Below are 18,283 nucleotides of genomic sequence, written 5' to 3'. Positions count from 1 at the left end.
GAATAACTCTTGTAGTTAGTTCTACATAATATTAAAAACTGTGTGGAATCATTCATCTTAATATATAACAAAGAAACAGAATCCTGAGACTTAGAGTATCAAACAGCACAGAAAATGAACAACTTCTTGAGTAGTGAAGGTTCCACCATTAAAAACATGGATTAAATACAGCTGGAGCACTTCTGTCCTATGGGAAAGTACTTCAGAGGATGTGACTCTTTGTCAAAAAAAAAAGGGGGCTAGATTTGAGAAGGCTGGAAATGAACCAAACTATGATTTGCCCCATCCAAGGACCTCTGTGTGGAAATATTTCATAAGGCGAATAGAAGAAGCCACATAACACAGGGGAGAAATCATGTGCCATTCAAATAAATGTTGGAGATGATTTGTGACTTAGAATAAAATCGAAGAAATACTTCACATTCCCCCAAATAGTTGATATTTTCTAGCATGTCATAGAGTAAATGAGAGAGTCAACATTTTCCTTCAGAATACCACAATTCATGAGTTTGGACTGGTATATTCCTACTAACATCATGATAAAAAAAAAATCCTACTTTGTGAGCCCCTTTTGGAAACGATACAGGCTGTTTTCCTGACTTCAAAATGATTCAAAGCTCTTTTGATGAGCACAACTTCGACTGGAAGAAAAATCTTGAAATCTCATGACTAGGTACAGTACATTATCTGTAATCTCTGGAAACACATTTGGCTTTATAGTGTGGTGGAAAAAATTCCACATACCATCTTGATCACTTCTTTCTAAATTGGCAAGAATTACTGCCAAAGATGCCACCCCAAAACCCTGAATAGAGGCGTGCTTATGGCTTTAGAGCTGTCAAATTCAGAACCAGACTTTTCTCAGGGAATTTTTGTGAGAAAATGAGAGCCAAATATGAAAAGTCTTTAAGATAAGGAGTCAACTTTAAGTAAAAGTTTCAAAATATTTGAGAGAACTGGGAAGCCCTAGTCAGAACAATATGATAAAGAGTTCATTCATGGATTGGATTATTAGATCAATTACTATTATTATTATTATTATTATTATTATTATTATTCAATGCCCTATAGCAATAATATGCATGGTACTGAAAAGTCATGAATCAGTCTAAACAAGCTCTTACTCTGGAAAATAAGATTAGAGGAAGATAATTAAGCCAACTCTCTAATTCTGGAAGAAATGATTTTGTGGGCTGAAGTAGAAAATGACAATCTGCTTATTTCTTCTGCATAGGCAGAAATCTCTGAACATCTAGGAAGATTACAAATCTCTTCTGCTTCAGTATTACTAACATGATACACAGATTTATAACTTTCAGCTGTCACAGACTGTATCAATACCGCAGACTCCAAAACACACAACTTCAACAGCTTAAGGATAAAGAAAATGAAATGGCGTGAATTCAGCCTAGAGAGTCTTATAGAACTTTTATATTCCCTCACTCGTCTTTGCTCCCTGACAAAGCAAGTTGTTAGAGTTCTAATTCCATTTGACACTACATACCTAGGTAAATTATTATTTTTAACATTTGTGGCCACTAGAACAAAAATTTGAAATCGAATTCCTGTCAAAGATAGGTGCAGTGCCATATGAAAAGGCTACCCCAACCTTTCAAGATTTTACTCAAGTGCAACTATAGTGTTTTCACTGAAATTTACTTTTATGCAATTTCTTACTTACTAAATTTGGATTCCACATTTTTGTAAACCAGACACTTGAGAGCAATAATTGTAAACAAAAACTTGAAAAAAATGCCTTATTTGACCTCTGAAGGAAATGAGTTTCCACTAAAAGAAAATGGAGGGCATGAAAATGTTGTGATGCATTTGCACATTTGCCCTTACTTCTTCTCTGGAGAGAAGGACTACAGCTTCAAGTAGATTACCTAAAGAGTCAGATGTCAAAAAAGGTTTCAATTTATTCATTTGAAGATCTCACATTATTTCTGAAGAAAAACAGCAGTCTCCTGAATACAACTGAAAACCCACTTTGCCCCTCTCTATTTTAATCAAACTGCCTACATAAAATGAAATGAGGTTGGCAAAGAGAAATAAAACCACAGGGTTAATGGAAGAAAGGTAGTAAGTCTGTGTACGAGCCTACCACCATGTCACCGGCACTGGTAATGGATTATTTGTCTTGTGTCACTCTTGCTAACTATACTTCGAAAGGAAAATTATCACAGCGTAGAACATTACTTTTATATGTAACTTTCAATATGAGAGAGCTGGCTTTTCAATTATTTGTCCTTTCCATCCCATCCCATGATGCCTTTCCTGCATGTGGATTTTGTGTTTATAGTTTGCAGAAAAGGACTAGTGAGCTTAATGGGGCAAAGACAGACAAACCTTGAGTATATGCAGCAGACATACTTCAGTAAATGTGTCCTGAAGGTAACTAACTTTTTTACTATAATGTTGAAAATTAAAAATAAGTACACTGTTCATCCTACCAGACCATGATAGACAATAATGATGAAAATGATTATTTATCCAAAGTTAAAAAATATATATTGGAAAGAGGGAAAACTTGAAAAGAAGTGTCTTTTTTTTTTTTGCTTTGGAATAATAGACGACTTACTATGGCAGTATTTTAAGCTATACTGTACTCTAGAGTAGAAAGAAGCTTTCTTAAAAGTGAACTTTATGTCATCAAAAATCAATCCTTAAATCTACCAATGATTATTTCAATGCTACTGAGCCATAACTTTATATTAATATAGCAGCTACAGTCTGAGATGATTTTCTTCATAGAGTACCAAATACTTAACATTTAATACTTGAAAATCTCCCAATTGACAAAATCATGCAACTTCAGATCCTTTTTTAATATCAGCATTTATGTCTACGATAGATCAGTCAGATGAGAGTTAGGAAGTTAAAGGACGAGAAATTTTATCACTAGTATTTTGGGGTATGCAAGAAAGTTTTTATGTTAGCTAAAAATATATCTAACATGTCCTATCATCTTTTTTCTGAGATTTCTTTTAAATTTTTACTATACTTTGAAATTTGGGTAAACACTAGCTATGAATGTGGAAACTTTCAAAGTTGAGTATGCATTTTACACATAGTATTTTGTACTTTGTTAATTATTCTGTTAGAACTAGAAAGTGTATTCATACTTGCAGATTAGATTGCTTCCACCTTTTGGACATTATTTATGTATATTACATGTCAAAACTAAACTGACAAATGATTTCTGAATTCAATTAGAAAAACAATATGCCATGTCTCAAAAATCATATAGAGATAAAGCAAGCAAAGGTTCAGATTTCAACAAGTATAGTTTCACATTCCACTTGTTTCTTTTAAAAAATACTATTTTGAAGAAAATGCTTTAACCCTTTTTAATGGTTTTTTGGTGTTAGCAATATAAATGAGTTTCTACTAAATATGTTGACAAATAAAATAGAAGTGATTTTCTTAAAATAGTGAGGTGAAGGAAGAAAGTATATGGTAAATGCCATTTGCTCTTCATTATGGCTGTGATAAACGTAATCCTGATATACGGCATTAGGTTGGTGAGCTACAAAGAAATCCGGACAGACAAGCTTGCAACCCAGTCTTCTAATGACAAATAATTAGATTCACAACAAAACATACTCGGATAGAACATACAGTGAAAATAATAAAACACTGAATGAATGCACAGAAATGATATTTTATTTACCCTGAGAAAAACTAATTTTGGACTAGTGTGTAATATTTGAATCAGCGTTGAATTTTTTTGAAATACTGAACTTGCCAATCACAGACAGCTTCACTCGGGAGAGGGGATGGTGTTAGGAAAAAGCTTTCCAAAGGAAGCAAAGGGAGGAAACTAGTTGTCCCCTAGTATTTGGCATAAGTGCGTGACTGTGTAAATGAAGGGAATTTGGAAGAGACCAGGTGTCGGGGAGGAGATGCAGGCCTGTACTGGGCATAAGCCATGTGAGCTGTCTCTGGGATAAGCAAGGAAAACAATTGAGAGAGTAATACAGCAATATTTTTCTCTCATGCTGCTTACAGGCAAGTTACATGATTAAATGAAGAAGGTAGGCAAAGCAAGACATTTATAATACAACAGACAAATGACAATGCATTGCTAGCTAGACAGCATAATAAGTACCATCTAATTTTCTCTTTAAAATCCATTTATTCTTCAAAGCCCTAGATCATCATCAAGGGACCACATTTTCCAACTGAGGAATTACAAAGGAGGAAAACGAGATTTTATTAAATATTCCAATTGTTGTGAGCAAACTCTTTGCAAATAGCTCTTGGAATAGATTTAATAAGAAAGTAAGGTCAATATCTGCATCCTTACATCCTACATTGTGAAATATATTTTGACTACTTTTGCACCCTCAAAGTGTTTAATTAATATCCTTAAAGTCAGTTGCTGCCAAGACCATCGTTACCACTTTTTAGTCATCTGATATTTCATATTTGTTAAACTTTTAACATGTTCTCAGAGTTAAGATTTTCCTTAATAGTTTATAACCGTATAACAGCCACCTAAGAAGCAATTTGTAAATTAAGCCAGAATTAATCACACAATTATTAAACTGCCACTTAATAAAACTGAAGTTACAAATTGTAACATTCTCAAAATCAGTCTGGTAGTATGACTTCTAACAATTTTTCAGTCTGAATATAAAAGTTTAGTTAAATAACCCTGTGAAGAATGTCTGTAGGGGAAAATATATTACACTTAGGCATAATTTGGGAACTATTCAGTTAAGTATGTTAAAATAAATTAAATCCACAATAATAATTTTCACAATGGAACAATTTCTTCAAATTAATGCTCAGGCAGGAAGCCCAGGTGAGTAGAGTGAAACAGGTGAGTAGAGTTCTGGGAACCTACTGGTGCTCAATGTATAAGGTGGTATCAAGTGATAAGGCAACAAAATGAAGAGAAGTGTTTGGCTCGTCCTTTATTTTTTTATAGTCTGTGGCACTACTGGTTTCCTTTGCTTTTTTTTGTAAGAGTTAAAAAAAAAGTTTTAAGCACCAACTTGGAAGTTTACCAAAAATAATTTTCAAAGGACTGTTTTCACATAAAATCAACTGAAAGATACAAAGGATTTGAAATGTTACCTATACGTGAAAATTTGACTTGATGGCAAGCTTTTACGTATTTGCCTTAGAAGAAACACAAGTTCGATGTTTGATATGTTTAAATTTCAATATTTAATTTTTATAATATTAAAACATAAACTATATAGTATGGGAAATACATTTAAATTAATGAGAACCAAATTAATCTTTTAATCAACGTGAACTTGGTCAATTTATTCATGTGATTTTATTATTACTTTCTAAATAACTTATTATAATGCTAACACATGAAAATAGGACTAATAATAGATAAATTTTAAATGATACATACAGAGAGCACTAGAGATTTAGGATATCATTATTACATAAGTGATTAAAATATAGTAGGCCATATACTTATCTATAAAGTCCCCATGCCTGGGTGTGACATGGCACATGGTCAAGAAATTGACACCTGGGGCTGCAGAGGAGTAGGACGTTAAATAACCAGCACTCTTGAAAAATAGCATTCTTAGTAGGTGAGCTACAAAAGGTAAAAGACCCTACTAGGGAGACTTTGAGAAAGACCCCACCTCATTCTTGGTTCTGGGTTGAGTGGAGACAAGAAAAAAAAAAGAAAAGAATTTCCTAAGAGTTTCTATATAGGTTTGGATGTCAAACCAAAATGTAATTTTCAGAGTCCCAGGTGGGCAGTACCACTTGCTGTTGGCAGAAGCAAACAAAAACCTTCTCTGAAGAAATGCACTTTAACTCAGGTTTCAAAGAATTCCCATATATAAAGTTCCAAGGAACAAAAACTCACAAGCAAAAATTTTAAGACAATAAAAAAGGGTAAACAAACAAAATAATTGATGCTAAACTTCTTCCATCTTAAAAAAAAAGAGGAAACTTTACTGTATATCTCCCTGTAGCTATTGCCCTATCAATCTCTCTTCTTTTCACAGCCAAACTTATTAAAATTATCTGCACTCAATACATCCACCCCCCTTTTTTTTACTCCCCCTTCAACCTACTTCGATCTGGATTAGTCCCCCATATTGTTATTGAATCAGCTCTTGCTAAGTAACCGGTGACTTTCATTTTGCTAAATCAATGGGACTTTTCCAGGCCTCATTTTATTTGAGTTCACAGCATCATTTGCCATGGCTCATAATTCCTTTATTCGTATTGCATTATCTTTCTATGACTTCTTTGATAAGCATATTCTCTTGGTTTTCTTCAGTTTATCTACCTTTTTTCTACAGGCTCATCCCGTTCCAAATGATATATTAGTATTCCTCAAAAATTCCAGCTCTCCTCTCTTCTTATTCTATGTTTTTACTCTAGGTTATTTCATTAGCTTTCACGGTTTCAACTACAATTTATGAATCAAATATACTCAATTTTGTGACTCTGGTCAGGACTATTGTTCCAAGCAACAGGTTTATATATTCAGCTATCTGACTTTTCTATTTGGATGAATCAAAGTCATCCGCATTCAAACATGTCCAAGACTGACCTCAAGGTCTCTTCTCGACAGTTACTCCCCAAATTCTGATCCTTTTCTTTTTCCAATCTCAATAAATAGTATCACCATAAATTCAGTTTCCCCCTTGCAGGAACTTAGGAGTGATCAATGAATGAACTTCCTTCTTTCTTACTCCATCATATTCAATTCATTTCCAACTGTTAAGGTTATTTGTACTCTTAATACTTCTATTACCAATTCACATCTCTCCAAATTTACTGCCAGTCTTCTACAAAAACCTACCATTAATTCTGGTACTACAGCCTGCTCAAGCTGACACCTAAAACTAGCCATCACCGCCCTGACTCAGAAATTTCACTTTCAGGACTTCATTAGGGCAAAGCTGTATGTATAAGAATGGTCGCTGCAGTGGGAGTGCTCAGACATTATTAAGTGGTCTGACAGAGGCCTACCTAGAAGGACACACAAATACCCCTTTGATTTCCCTACGCCAAACCTGCAGACATAGCCAGAATGACACTGAATAAGTAGTGTGAATGCTAATTCTTGTGTTCATGTAATACTTCGGTGATTCCCAAGATCAAAGTCAGTCCCTTTCTAAGAGACTGAGTCTAATTCCTACTTATATTTCTAGTCATTTGGGGCTCTTGATTCTGGTAAAGCTACTCTTTTGCCAAGTCATATCAAGATATCACCTGGAGGTCACAAAAAGGAATTAAAGCTATGCTCCTATATATGGAAACTAAGACAATAGGTCTGGACCCCTGAAATTCCCACTGATAGGTTAACCTAGTTTCCAACAACAGCAACAACCACAACAAGGTAAGTTGGCCTTTAAGAAAAATTTAGAGCTTAATTGCAGAAAAGTGCAGGTAACACGTTTCGTAATCTTTGTCAGATGAAGAATTTAACTCGTTATTCTAGATTAGCAATAATGGACAGAAGATGAGAATATGTTGAATTTTTAAAGATAAAGGTTAAGAGAAACTGTTCATAAAGTTCAAGAATCACAATGGGATCCCAAGCTTTCAGAGGAAAATTTGATACACAAGCTAGACAACCTTTCGCTGTCAAACAAAGATTCTGTCGTATGCCACCGTGTACAGCTGCACCGCCAGGGCGAGCAGCTTACCTGGGGTAAGGTAAATCTTATAGGCCTCACACAGAAGGAAACGTCTGCCATGGTCTCTTTAGAGCTGAACGCTTGTTACTAATCTCATGGAGAGATCTTTCAATCTCAGACTTTACTGCAGTTATAAAATAGTTTTTAAACATGGCTTACCATGCTTTATAAAAATGCATTCCATTAGGCTTGCTCATCACTCAAATGTAATATTTTAGACTCAAATGAAAATTGAGCCCTTAGGTTAATAATTATAGACTAACAATGGTCCGATCTAATCTATTAAAAATCTTGGACACAACACTGCACATATTTTCATCCATAGGTTAAAATTCAAGTAAGAAACTCTTCTGAAGCCATTTTTAAAACTCTGATTAAAAAGTACTACAGAATGTAATAAATGTATCGGAAACAAGACAGTGATTAAAAAGCAAAGGTAGTGTAAATGTATACATCTTAACATTACACATTTAAACTATTCTATGGGTTAGATGTTATTTTAATAAACAATATGACAATGTTTGGTTGTGTCCAATTTTCTAAAGTGCATAATAGAGTATATATAAATATTATATGCAAATACCAAAGCAGCTATCGATGTATAATAAAAATTGTACAAACTTATACTTTTCCTTCAGCCCACTGACCTCAAGAAGATGGATACAAGAGTAATGAAAGAGGGGAAATTGAAGACTTTCAGTCCCTGATGTGTTGTGAGACAGAAAAAAAAAACACAAAACAAAAACCCTTAAGTTGAATATTTGATTATTGATGGCCATCCGCATAAGCAAAATATTTTCCCTCAATTACACCTAATTATTTAATTGTTTACACTTACTAATGAAACGAAACAACACAAAACAAACAAAGAGAAAGGGGCCGTTTTTCAGCAAGTGCATAATCATCAATCAACATGTACAGAAAGCTTCTTAAAATTATATGAAGCTGGTCTGTTTAAACAGAAAGGCATATTTTACCCCAATCAAATGCATAAACGTAAAATTATCCCTCACTGAGGCCTGTGCCTCTGCTGTACGGTTCAGCCGTAACGCTCCCCACACACTGCACTTGCACATCAATTATGATAATGATAATCACAGTCGTTAAGCCGAATGTTCATTATTATCAGGATGCTGGTGACAGCAGATTCAATCACCGGGTGCAGTGGGCAAGCAGTCACAGTCCCACCCAAGTTTCTGCAGACAGCGACGTGCCACATTAAATCTATGATGTGTTCCACAGCCCACTCCGTTCCAAAAGCCATAGACGGGAAAGGTCAACTTTATGTTCTGTGCAATATGCTTAGGCTCTCGAAATCCATTCTTTGGAGGATTCGATATTTTTATGCTTTGTAGCTTATCAAATCCTCGTTAGGACGAAAATGCACATGAAAATAACAAGAAAGGGCTGCTCTTCTGTTGTCATTCACCTGTAATAAGGCACGTGAGCAAGGCTCTAGCAACATGAACCACCTTAAAAAGTCTCTTCCTGAATTTTGCAAGCAAGGGAAAACATGAAACGCTTCCATTAAAGTCAGTTGTCTAAGGTGAACATGAAAAGTAATTTCAATTGAGATACAGGCCTTAGACCATCGTTTCTGCTTCGGTAAATACGAACATATGTGAATGTTTTGACAACCAAAAGAATGTTTTTAGTATACTGAAATTTTTATTGTCCAACTCTGTTAGACCTAACCAAAGCGATGAAATTAGTAGTGACTGATAGACTCTCCTTATTTAATTTCACTTCTGCTTTAAATACTGAAATCAGCACAATGAAGAATTTATAAATACAAAGTGGTTCCTTGAACCTAAAAAGTTTGACCATTGAAGACACAGAGCTAGAAGCTAGCAATTTAACATGGGGCCTTTTACAAATAGATCAAAGAATTATGAGTAAGTTAGTTATATGATACATACATTATTATCGATTTCTATACTTTCCAGAAAAATTCTATATACATGTTATTTTTCATTATTAATTTTCATACTTTCAAGGAAAAAATAGGATTATTTGTTCTCAATTTTCTGACTTTGTGATGTCTTTGTATAGTGTTCTTCAAATTAATGGCATTAAAATTAAAGCAAAAATATTAACTAATATTTGATATATTAATTCATTTAATGTGAATGTTATTAGAGAAAGAATATTTAATTAACATTTGATTTTCTTTCAACTGATATCCTTTAATACAATTGTGTAACAAATCATTTGAAAATTATAACTTTTGTGCTTGCAGATGACAAGAGAAAGAAAATTCTCCATGCAGACAATCTTAAAACATGATAGAAAGTTTGAGGAACAGGAACCAAATATACTTAACTGAGCTGTTTCTTGGCTGAAATTGATGTACTGCATTCAATTAAATCATATGTGCACTGAAATGTTTGTAAATAGTCCATCTCCCCATAATAGAAGCATAAAACCATATTAGTCTTTTTCTTCTTCAACAATTTGAACTTAACAGCTGTACACTGCCTAAAACTGTCTTCAATCAACTAAAAATGAGTAAGTTGTTGCCTATAATTTCTAAGATCAAGAGACAAAGCTTTATAAAAAAATAAAGAGTAAGTCTGCTTTTAGCATTTGGGCACAAGTAGCATGCAAGCCACTTATACTAAATCAAAATAAAAAATATTTTAATAGTGCTAAGATTTTACATATACATAATAGAATGACTACCTCCGTAGTATTGTGAGGTTATATTAGCTACACAGAGGGATAATTTATTTATTCACTATAGTTATTTGAAGAGATCAGAAAGAAGGTGGAAAGAAAGAAGGAAGGGAGGAAATAAAGGGAGGGAAGGAGGAACAGAGAAATTGAAGTTTGCATTTAATATTTTTCTACATGGTTTTGTGTAGGGTTAAGTAGATTTGTTAAATGTAAAGAATTCCTACACTTTTCTTTCTTTTTTTTTAATTAAAGTTTATTGGGGGTGACAATTGTTAGTAAAGTTACATAGATTTCAGGTGAACAATTCTGTATTACATCATCTATAAATCCCATTGTGTGTTCAGCACCTAGAGTCAGTTCTCCTTCCATCACCATATATTTGATCCCCCTTACCCTCATCTCCCACCCCCCACCCCCTTACCCTCTGGTAACCACTAAACTATTGTCTGTGTTCTATGAGTTTTTGTTTCTCATTTGTTTGTTTTGTTCTTTTGTTGTTTTGGGTTCATATACCACATGTCAGTGAAATCATATGGTTCTCTGTTTTTTCTGTCTGCCTTATTTCGCTTAGCATTATAATCTCAAAGATCCATCCATGCTGTCACAAATGTCACTTTTCTCACTTAACTTTCAGGGTCTACAAGAATAATTATTTGTCATTAAGTTTTTAACTATGTATACTTTCTAAAAGTATACAGGGGCAAACGATTCTTTCAAAAAACAAAATAAAATACTTTTCTTTTTAATAAATATCCAAAAGTCTCTTTATTTCCATGAACTTGTTTACTTCAACTAGATAAATGGATGTCCTCGGAATATGTCAGAATGTATGAAGTGAATCTGTTGCATAAAACTAAAAATACCATATTATTTTAGGAAAGAAACATTTGCACAAAGATCTTTGTTACTCTGAAGTAGCTTAATGTCCTAAGGAAAATCATTTATATTTTAAAGAGCTGAATCCTTCCTCGAATGAAAAAGAATAGTGAGAGGGCATAAAAGAGCAAAATGTTTATGTCAAAAAACAACAAAGGAACAAGACAAACAAATGAAGAAACAAAAACTCATAGACACAGACAATAGTTTAGTAGTTACCAGAGGGCGGGGGTAGATGGTAAAAGGGATCAAATATATGGTGACGGAAGGATAACTGATTCTGGATGGTGTAATACATATAGATGATGTATTACAGAATTATACACCTGAAACCTATGTACCTTTACTAACCATTGTCACCCCAATGAACTTTAATTTTAAAAAATAATTATAATACGAGCTCCACCAAAGCCCATGGAAGGAGCTAAGTCCTTAAGGACTGAAGAAATATTCTCTGGGGGAAAAAATAAAATGGAAATTATACTTAAAAAAAAAAAAAAAAAGGAAAGACAAAAAGAAAATGAGAAGTAGACCACATTATGTACATTCAAAATACAAAATTAAATATTTTAAATTCTTAGCCTATATTCTGAATGATTGCATGTTAGGTAAAAACAAATGCTAGAATAGTTTTAGTGGGGATTTTTATGAAATAACATTGTCACCGACATTTAGGTTCATCAATTAGTAGACCAAACTGAACCACTCATTGTACATATTCTTTATGCCATGGAATCATTATTTGGTGTTTTAGATGACCAATTTATTTGAAAGATGACCTTGTAGCTGCAAAAGAAAAACACACTTTCTGAAGTATCCAAGTTACTCCCTCGTATGACTTATCCTTGGTAATCCCATGTTTACAATGTCCTTTAAATAGGAACTTTTGCTAGAGTTTGGTAAGGAAAGGTCTTATTTTCCTTAAAGGCCTAATGTGTTTCTTCCTGTTGAGTAAAGAGTGTACCTCCACCACCTGTGTTCCAGCTTTGCCATCCACAGGCTAGGTCACTAGCCACCACAAAGATGTCCTCTTTTATTTTGTGGGTATAGGCACTCTTCTCATCTAAGGTCATTTCCCTTTATTTTTATTTCTAGAACATGACCTTTATTGTATTTTCCTCTTAGTAACAGGCCTTAAAAGCCTTTTGGAAGGAGATTGTGTGCAAATGAGTAAATTCTCTTCGGCCGACTATTAATAGAACCAATAGATTTGGTAGTGTAAGGAACTCAGTGGCCCTAACCACTTTCCATTTACTACTTCATTTTAGCTGTGCAATTTTGCTATAAATAAGTTGTATTTTCTAACTTCTAAACAATAGCTTAAACACATAGTAAGAACTTTTCACGAATAGTGTAAGACATTTGATGTTTTCCCAATTTAGAAATTTTTATCTAAGGGCTAACAAAGAGTCTGGAATCAGATAAGTACAGAGGGTGCTAAAAAAATGTATACACATCTTAAGAAAGGGAAACTGTATTAGAATTGCAATACTCAATATATACTGATAACAAAAGATGAATACAAGTCACGTTTGACTTCTGCAATGACAAGAGGTGCTCAAAGTGGTTCACATCAGCGTCCAGACACTTCTGATGACAGCGAACTACTGCTTGAGCAACACTGACCTAAGTGTCCACTGTACACATTTTTGGGCACCCCTGGTATTTATTTGCTTTCTGCTTTTCTCTATGATATACACATAGATATTATATCACAGCTATATCTATGTCTGTCTGTCTATCTAGCTACTGATCTAGCTACAAAGATGGAGAGAATCAAGCACTGGTCTCCATGCCTCAGCTTTAAGCTTAACTCCGTTCTGTGACCACAGATTCAAGCCTTGATTCTGGATGGCTTTGCCAAAGATAATGATCCATGCCATTGATCATAGGGTAGCTGAGCCATAAAACATAAGAACACAACACTAAACAAACACACAAGCAAACAAAACCCCTGAAAACAAATCTCTTACTGACATAGGTCAGCAGCAACCCTGTTACATTAAACAGCTGTAAATAATTTTGTAACCAGGACGGCATTCACTGTAATGAGACTATTTATATTTGCTGTAATCAGTGTGTATGTTTAGCCATTTAAAAGGGACACCATTTTTTTTAAATGTTGCACTAACTTACTTTGTCACAGATCCATTTCTTAGGATTTTCATCTCTGAAACATTGACGTCCAAGAGAATTGGGACCATACTTGCTCGAAGAATGCATTGATGGGATGTACGTTTTATTCTTATGGTAGGAAGAAAATGGCAAAAACCTGAAAGACAATTAAGGTGATAGTCTTAATTTGACTTCTTGAGACATTTGATTTTTTAAAAAAGTAGAATTTAGAAAAGAAGGATTTAGAAAAATTTTTTAAAAAGAAGAATTTAGAATGCATTGATGGGATGTAATTTTTATTCTTAGTGTAGGAAGAAAATGGCAAAAACCTGGAAGAACATTAAGGTGATATTCTTAATTTGACTTCTGGAGACATTTGATTTTTTCAAAAAGAAGAATTTAGAAGTATGGTGAAAAGAAAATGGCTTTGGACGGGAATGCCTGAGTCCCACTTCAGGTGTTCTATCGCTGCCTCTATCACTGTTAGTCACATCTAGGAATCTTCATTTCTTATTCTTCAAGTGGAGACACGAAACCTTTCTTCACAGAGTTTTTGTGAGTCTCAAATACTTTGTAAATAGAGAAAATGTTAAATACCACATTTATTATTGAATGGTGCTAAATAATTCCCAACTCATCATGTAAGTAAAAATGTTCTTAGTTTTAAAATGGTATCCGAAAATGAAAAGGATGGCCGAGATAGGCAATTCTCATTGAAGTGGGTTTTCTTCGGATCTTAACTCAACCAAATAAGGGTGGCAATTTGAGTAGCGCTTGTGAATAACGAGGCTACTGAGTCAGCCAGACCCGTATTCACATCTCAGCTTTGCCCTCAATAGCTGGGTCCCTTGTGCAAGTCACTTGACTTCTATGAGATTTTCTTTTCGCATGGAGTTATAGAGAATGAATAACTTAATATATGTAGAGCTTTTTATGGAGGCTGAAAAGGGCAAGTGTCCAGTAAATAAAAATCTCAATAAAAGTAGAAGTAGGTTGCCATTGTAGCTCTCCATCAGCGATTTTCGTCACCATCAGCGATTTTCGGTCTTAATTATGGTCAATTAAAAGATCAAATTTTTAAAACCCATATAAACTCTCCCAGAACGTCTAAGATTGTGGTCTGCTTTCAGTGTAACCTGGTGAATTATTTAGCTCCTGCACCAAAACCCTCTGAAATAAGAGTGAAGGAAGAAAAAAAAAGTTATAAACCCACAAGAAGAAAGATGACAAAAGAAGAGAAACAGCAGATGAAAAATACCAACAAATCTTTGGCACATGGAACGCAGATAGAAAGTTCAAACACTGAAGTCTAATGCCAGAACAGGGCGAGGCCAAAGAGAACAGGGGCCATTTGTCCCTCAGAAGCCCGGAAAAGCTCAGAAACCAAAGCTACGGTTATTGCATAGGGTAAGAGTGAGGGATACAGCTGAAAACAGATGCTAAGTCTATACAAGGAGGGATAAACCCCCAGATTCCTCACCTAGTTCATGTATCCACGAGAAGAGCCTATTCTCAGACAACTTGACACCAGAGAGCACAGATCTCAGGGAAAGCAGGAATGGCAGATGCTGGGAGGCACAGAATGCATATATGGATTTTCGTTCAAAATTTGCCCACTGGACCCTACTTGGTTCATCCCTCTAAGTCAGGGGTGTCCCAACTGCAGCCCACGGGCCAATTGCGGCCCGCAATCCATTTTTCATTGGCCTGCAGCAAATTCCAAAAATATATTTATTTTACTTAAATAAACCAGGTGAGGCAATACATACTTCACCTCAAGTGAGTGGCCCGGCTGTTTGTGTTTTTTACTGCATATGGCCCTTGGTGAGAAACGTTGAAAAATGTTTGGACACCCCTGCTCTAAGTGAACTGACTGTTGGACTTAATTCCTTCAGAAGACTGATGCTGCTTCTCAAAACATACTGAGAGTCCCAGAGAAGCAACTTCAAATATCAACATTTGGGGATTTCTTAATTAAAAGGTCGTACCACAGTGCAATCAAGTATATCAGTCAAAAAAAACCACTCTTGCACAGAAACACTGTTTTTAATCTGACTTTTAGAGTCGCCTTTTGAATATGAATTTAAGAACGGATTACCAGTTGGGGAAACTTCCAACGTGAAGGGAAGACACGAATCCAAACACGAAAGATAATTGAGAGGGAACAGATGTAATGCAGGAAACAGGGGTAAACCTCAGGAATTTTTAATTAATATAACCAAAGGACATACGGTATCAGTAAAATTAGAGGTTGATGTTTCAAATAAAAGGAACAGTTAAAGAAAAAGAGAAAGCTCTGGGAAATCAAAAGGTATATGTCGTAAAAGGAAATATTATGCCAAGAAAAATATTCTGAAATTCAGATTTTGAAAAACATTAAGTTGAAGTTCTACAAATTTGTTGAGCCATTACCATATGCAAATATTTTCACATATATTATCTCATGTAATTAAGCCAAAGAAGGGGCATTTTAAAATCTCAATTCAACTAAACATTTTGTTTTTACCATTATATTAATACATTGGTCTAAAAAATAATACACAGGAAAAGCAATGTCAGTTCATCAACTTCTACACCTCTCTATAATTTCTTTTTAATGCTTATGAATAGAGTCCTTTTTAATATTTTTGCCAACAAAATATTCCCTAATACTATCTAAAGTGAAAACAAACAGAACACAGAGCTTTGAATTGTACACAATTGCACAGCATGTGTTCTCTTGGGAAAAGAGCTCTCATATATGACAGAGTATGGTCCGTCCAGTGTTAATTTGCACATGGGATAGACATCACACACACAAAAATTAATGTAGCCCCAATGTCCCTGAGTATATAGCGGAGGTGCTGTGAGCCGGCTGTTGCACTTCACTTCTGAATTGCATTTTAATCGTACATTTTTCTTTTGTGTCTGAACAAAATTTGCTTTCTCAACGGAATGGATGGCTAAGTAGACAAGGCTGAAAAACTAGTATTTCTCCATCCACAAATTAATTTTACTTTCATTCAGTCATGATGTTGCATTCAAGTAACATGAATGCATATTCTTAAGTACAGGTATGTATGTGCATATGTAAATAGATCCAAAAATACTTAGATGTTTTGTAAATAATATTTAAATATTTACCCTCAAATTACGAAGAAATTACTTACTTCCTAAATAGGAGTTGCTCTACAAAAGTATAAACAGATTTGAAAACCATAAAAATCACTTTTAGTTTATAATCAAACTTTTAGATAGTTATCAGTTACTTTAAAAAATGTTATCTTTTACCGATTTTAAATGCATATGCAGAGGTATGTTATGCTTGCACTGAGTAAATTTCAATTAACTGAAAACCATATTAAAGAAGAAGATACGGGTTTGCCTATCATCTTTTATTATTTCACAAAAACACACATTTGGGAGAAATTCTTAACTATGTGGAGATATAGTGGTATATACAAACAAGCCGTTACTTGAATGTCTGAGCAGTTAGAGAGCAATTGATAGAGGCCTCAGAAGCAAAAATTAAAAATACTCAATTATTATAGCTTCAGGGAAAATAGATCCACTGCAAATATAGTCATGATTGAGAATTAATATACTTAATATTATTTTCTAAATAAGAAGACAATTATCATTTATCTTTTCTTCCCCTTCCAATTCTCTTTCATTTGAGCCAATTTTTACAGTCCTACTATTGTCATTCATAATTCTAGGTTTTCCTCTAACCCATTTATTTCACTGCCAGATAATTCAAATCTACAAATTATGAACCCTGTTGCCTACTGGTTCTGACCTATATTGTTCAGCCCAGCTGTCAGGCCTCTTAGAATGCACTGGGTCGGCTTGGTCTCACCAATCCTTCCCTCCCTCCCTCTATTCTTTCATCTCTGCCTCTCCCTCCCTCCCTCCCTTCTTTCCTTCCTTCTATCCTTTTCCTTTCCTTCCTTCCTTCCTTCCTTCCTTCCTTCCTTCCTTCCTTCCTTCCTTCCTTCCTTCCTTCCTTCCCTTTCCTTCTTTCTTTCTTTCTATATTTTCTTCCTACCTCTGCCTCTGTCCATCCATGCTCCTCTTCCTGAAATGCTGATCCATGCACCACTCACCTTTCAAACTCCAGCTTAACATCCAGCTTACCTGGGCAACGTAACTGTCCCACTTTAACCCACACTAATTTCTCTGCTTCCTTAATATGTATTCTTAAGCAAACGTTAAGCGAAATGCTTCCATATATGAAGTACCTTGACAATACTGGGATATAATGATGTGTGCCTCAAAGGAATTTCCCTTGGGGTAGGAGGTGGAGAATGGGGCAACACGGTGGGATGTGCTAAGTTTTGAGACGGATATGTGCACAAGACGCGGGTAAGGCACAGAGGAAGGTACGTGTTTGCACGTGCACAGTGTTCATAATATGCCTGCGTGTGACACAGGTTACCGGGGGTGGGGCCGGGAACAGCTATCTCCCCAGACCATGTACGGCACAGCTGAGTACTGAAAGACAAGTAGTGTCAGTCATGTTGAAAAGCTGGTGAAGGCTATTTTAGATAGAAGAAACAACATATGCCAAGTATGGAGGTGAGTTAGAGCATATAAAGAAATGCGGAAGGAGCCACAGCCAGAAAAACGGGTCCTTCACGAAAGACTCAAAGTAGCATGAACTCATGAACAGCATGGATTTGTCTCATGAACAGCCTGATGGTGGAGATGACTGCCAAGGAGACAATGTAAAGTGATACATTACATATCTTTATAAATTGCAAAACATTTTGCTTTATTTTTATGTAGATATAAATTTTGACTGTCCAGTAGGGTAATGATCCAAACCACAACGGATTCTGGCTTAGGTGAATCATTTCGAAATGAACATGGTCATAATGATTTTTAGAAATCAAGGTGCAGGCCTGTGGAAGAGTCTCAACCCCCAAAACGTCCCTAGATCAGCCCCACTCCAATAACGGGCTCTTAGTGAAATACATGCACTAAGCACAAAGTGGGAT

At 35.0% G+C, this 18,283-nt stretch overlaps 1 protein-coding gene across 3 annotated transcripts in view; it reads right to left on the bottom strand.

Annotated features, from left to right (window-relative positions):
• The window catches only part of SPATA17 (spermatogenesis associated 17), a 173,148-nt gene that overhangs the window by 70,625 nt on the left and 84,240 nt on the right, over positions 1 to 18,283 (bottom strand). For 2 of the 3 annotated variants that reach the window (XM_033099354.1, XM_033099355.1), the window contains exon 9: positions 13,326 to 13,461. The exons of the other annotated variant lie outside the window; for it this stretch is intronic. In XM_033099354.1, the coding sequence (XP_032955245.1) occupies positions 13,326 to 13,461 (136 nt within the window). The remainder of the gene's footprint in view (positions 1 to 13,325; positions 13,462 to 18,283) is intronic. 3 annotated transcript variants of the gene reach the window in all.

The sequence above is a fragment of the Rhinolophus ferrumequinum genome, chromosome 27, assembly GCF_004115265.2.
Source record: "Rhinolophus ferrumequinum isolate MPI-CBG mRhiFer1 chromosome 27, mRhiFer1_v1.p, whole genome shotgun sequence".
Classification (NCBI taxonomy): domain Eukaryota; kingdom Metazoa; phylum Chordata; class Mammalia; order Chiroptera; family Rhinolophidae; genus Rhinolophus; species Rhinolophus ferrumequinum.
The sequence above is the reverse complement of the archived record's forward strand: the minus strand, read 5'-3'. Positions and strand labels throughout refer to the sequence as shown.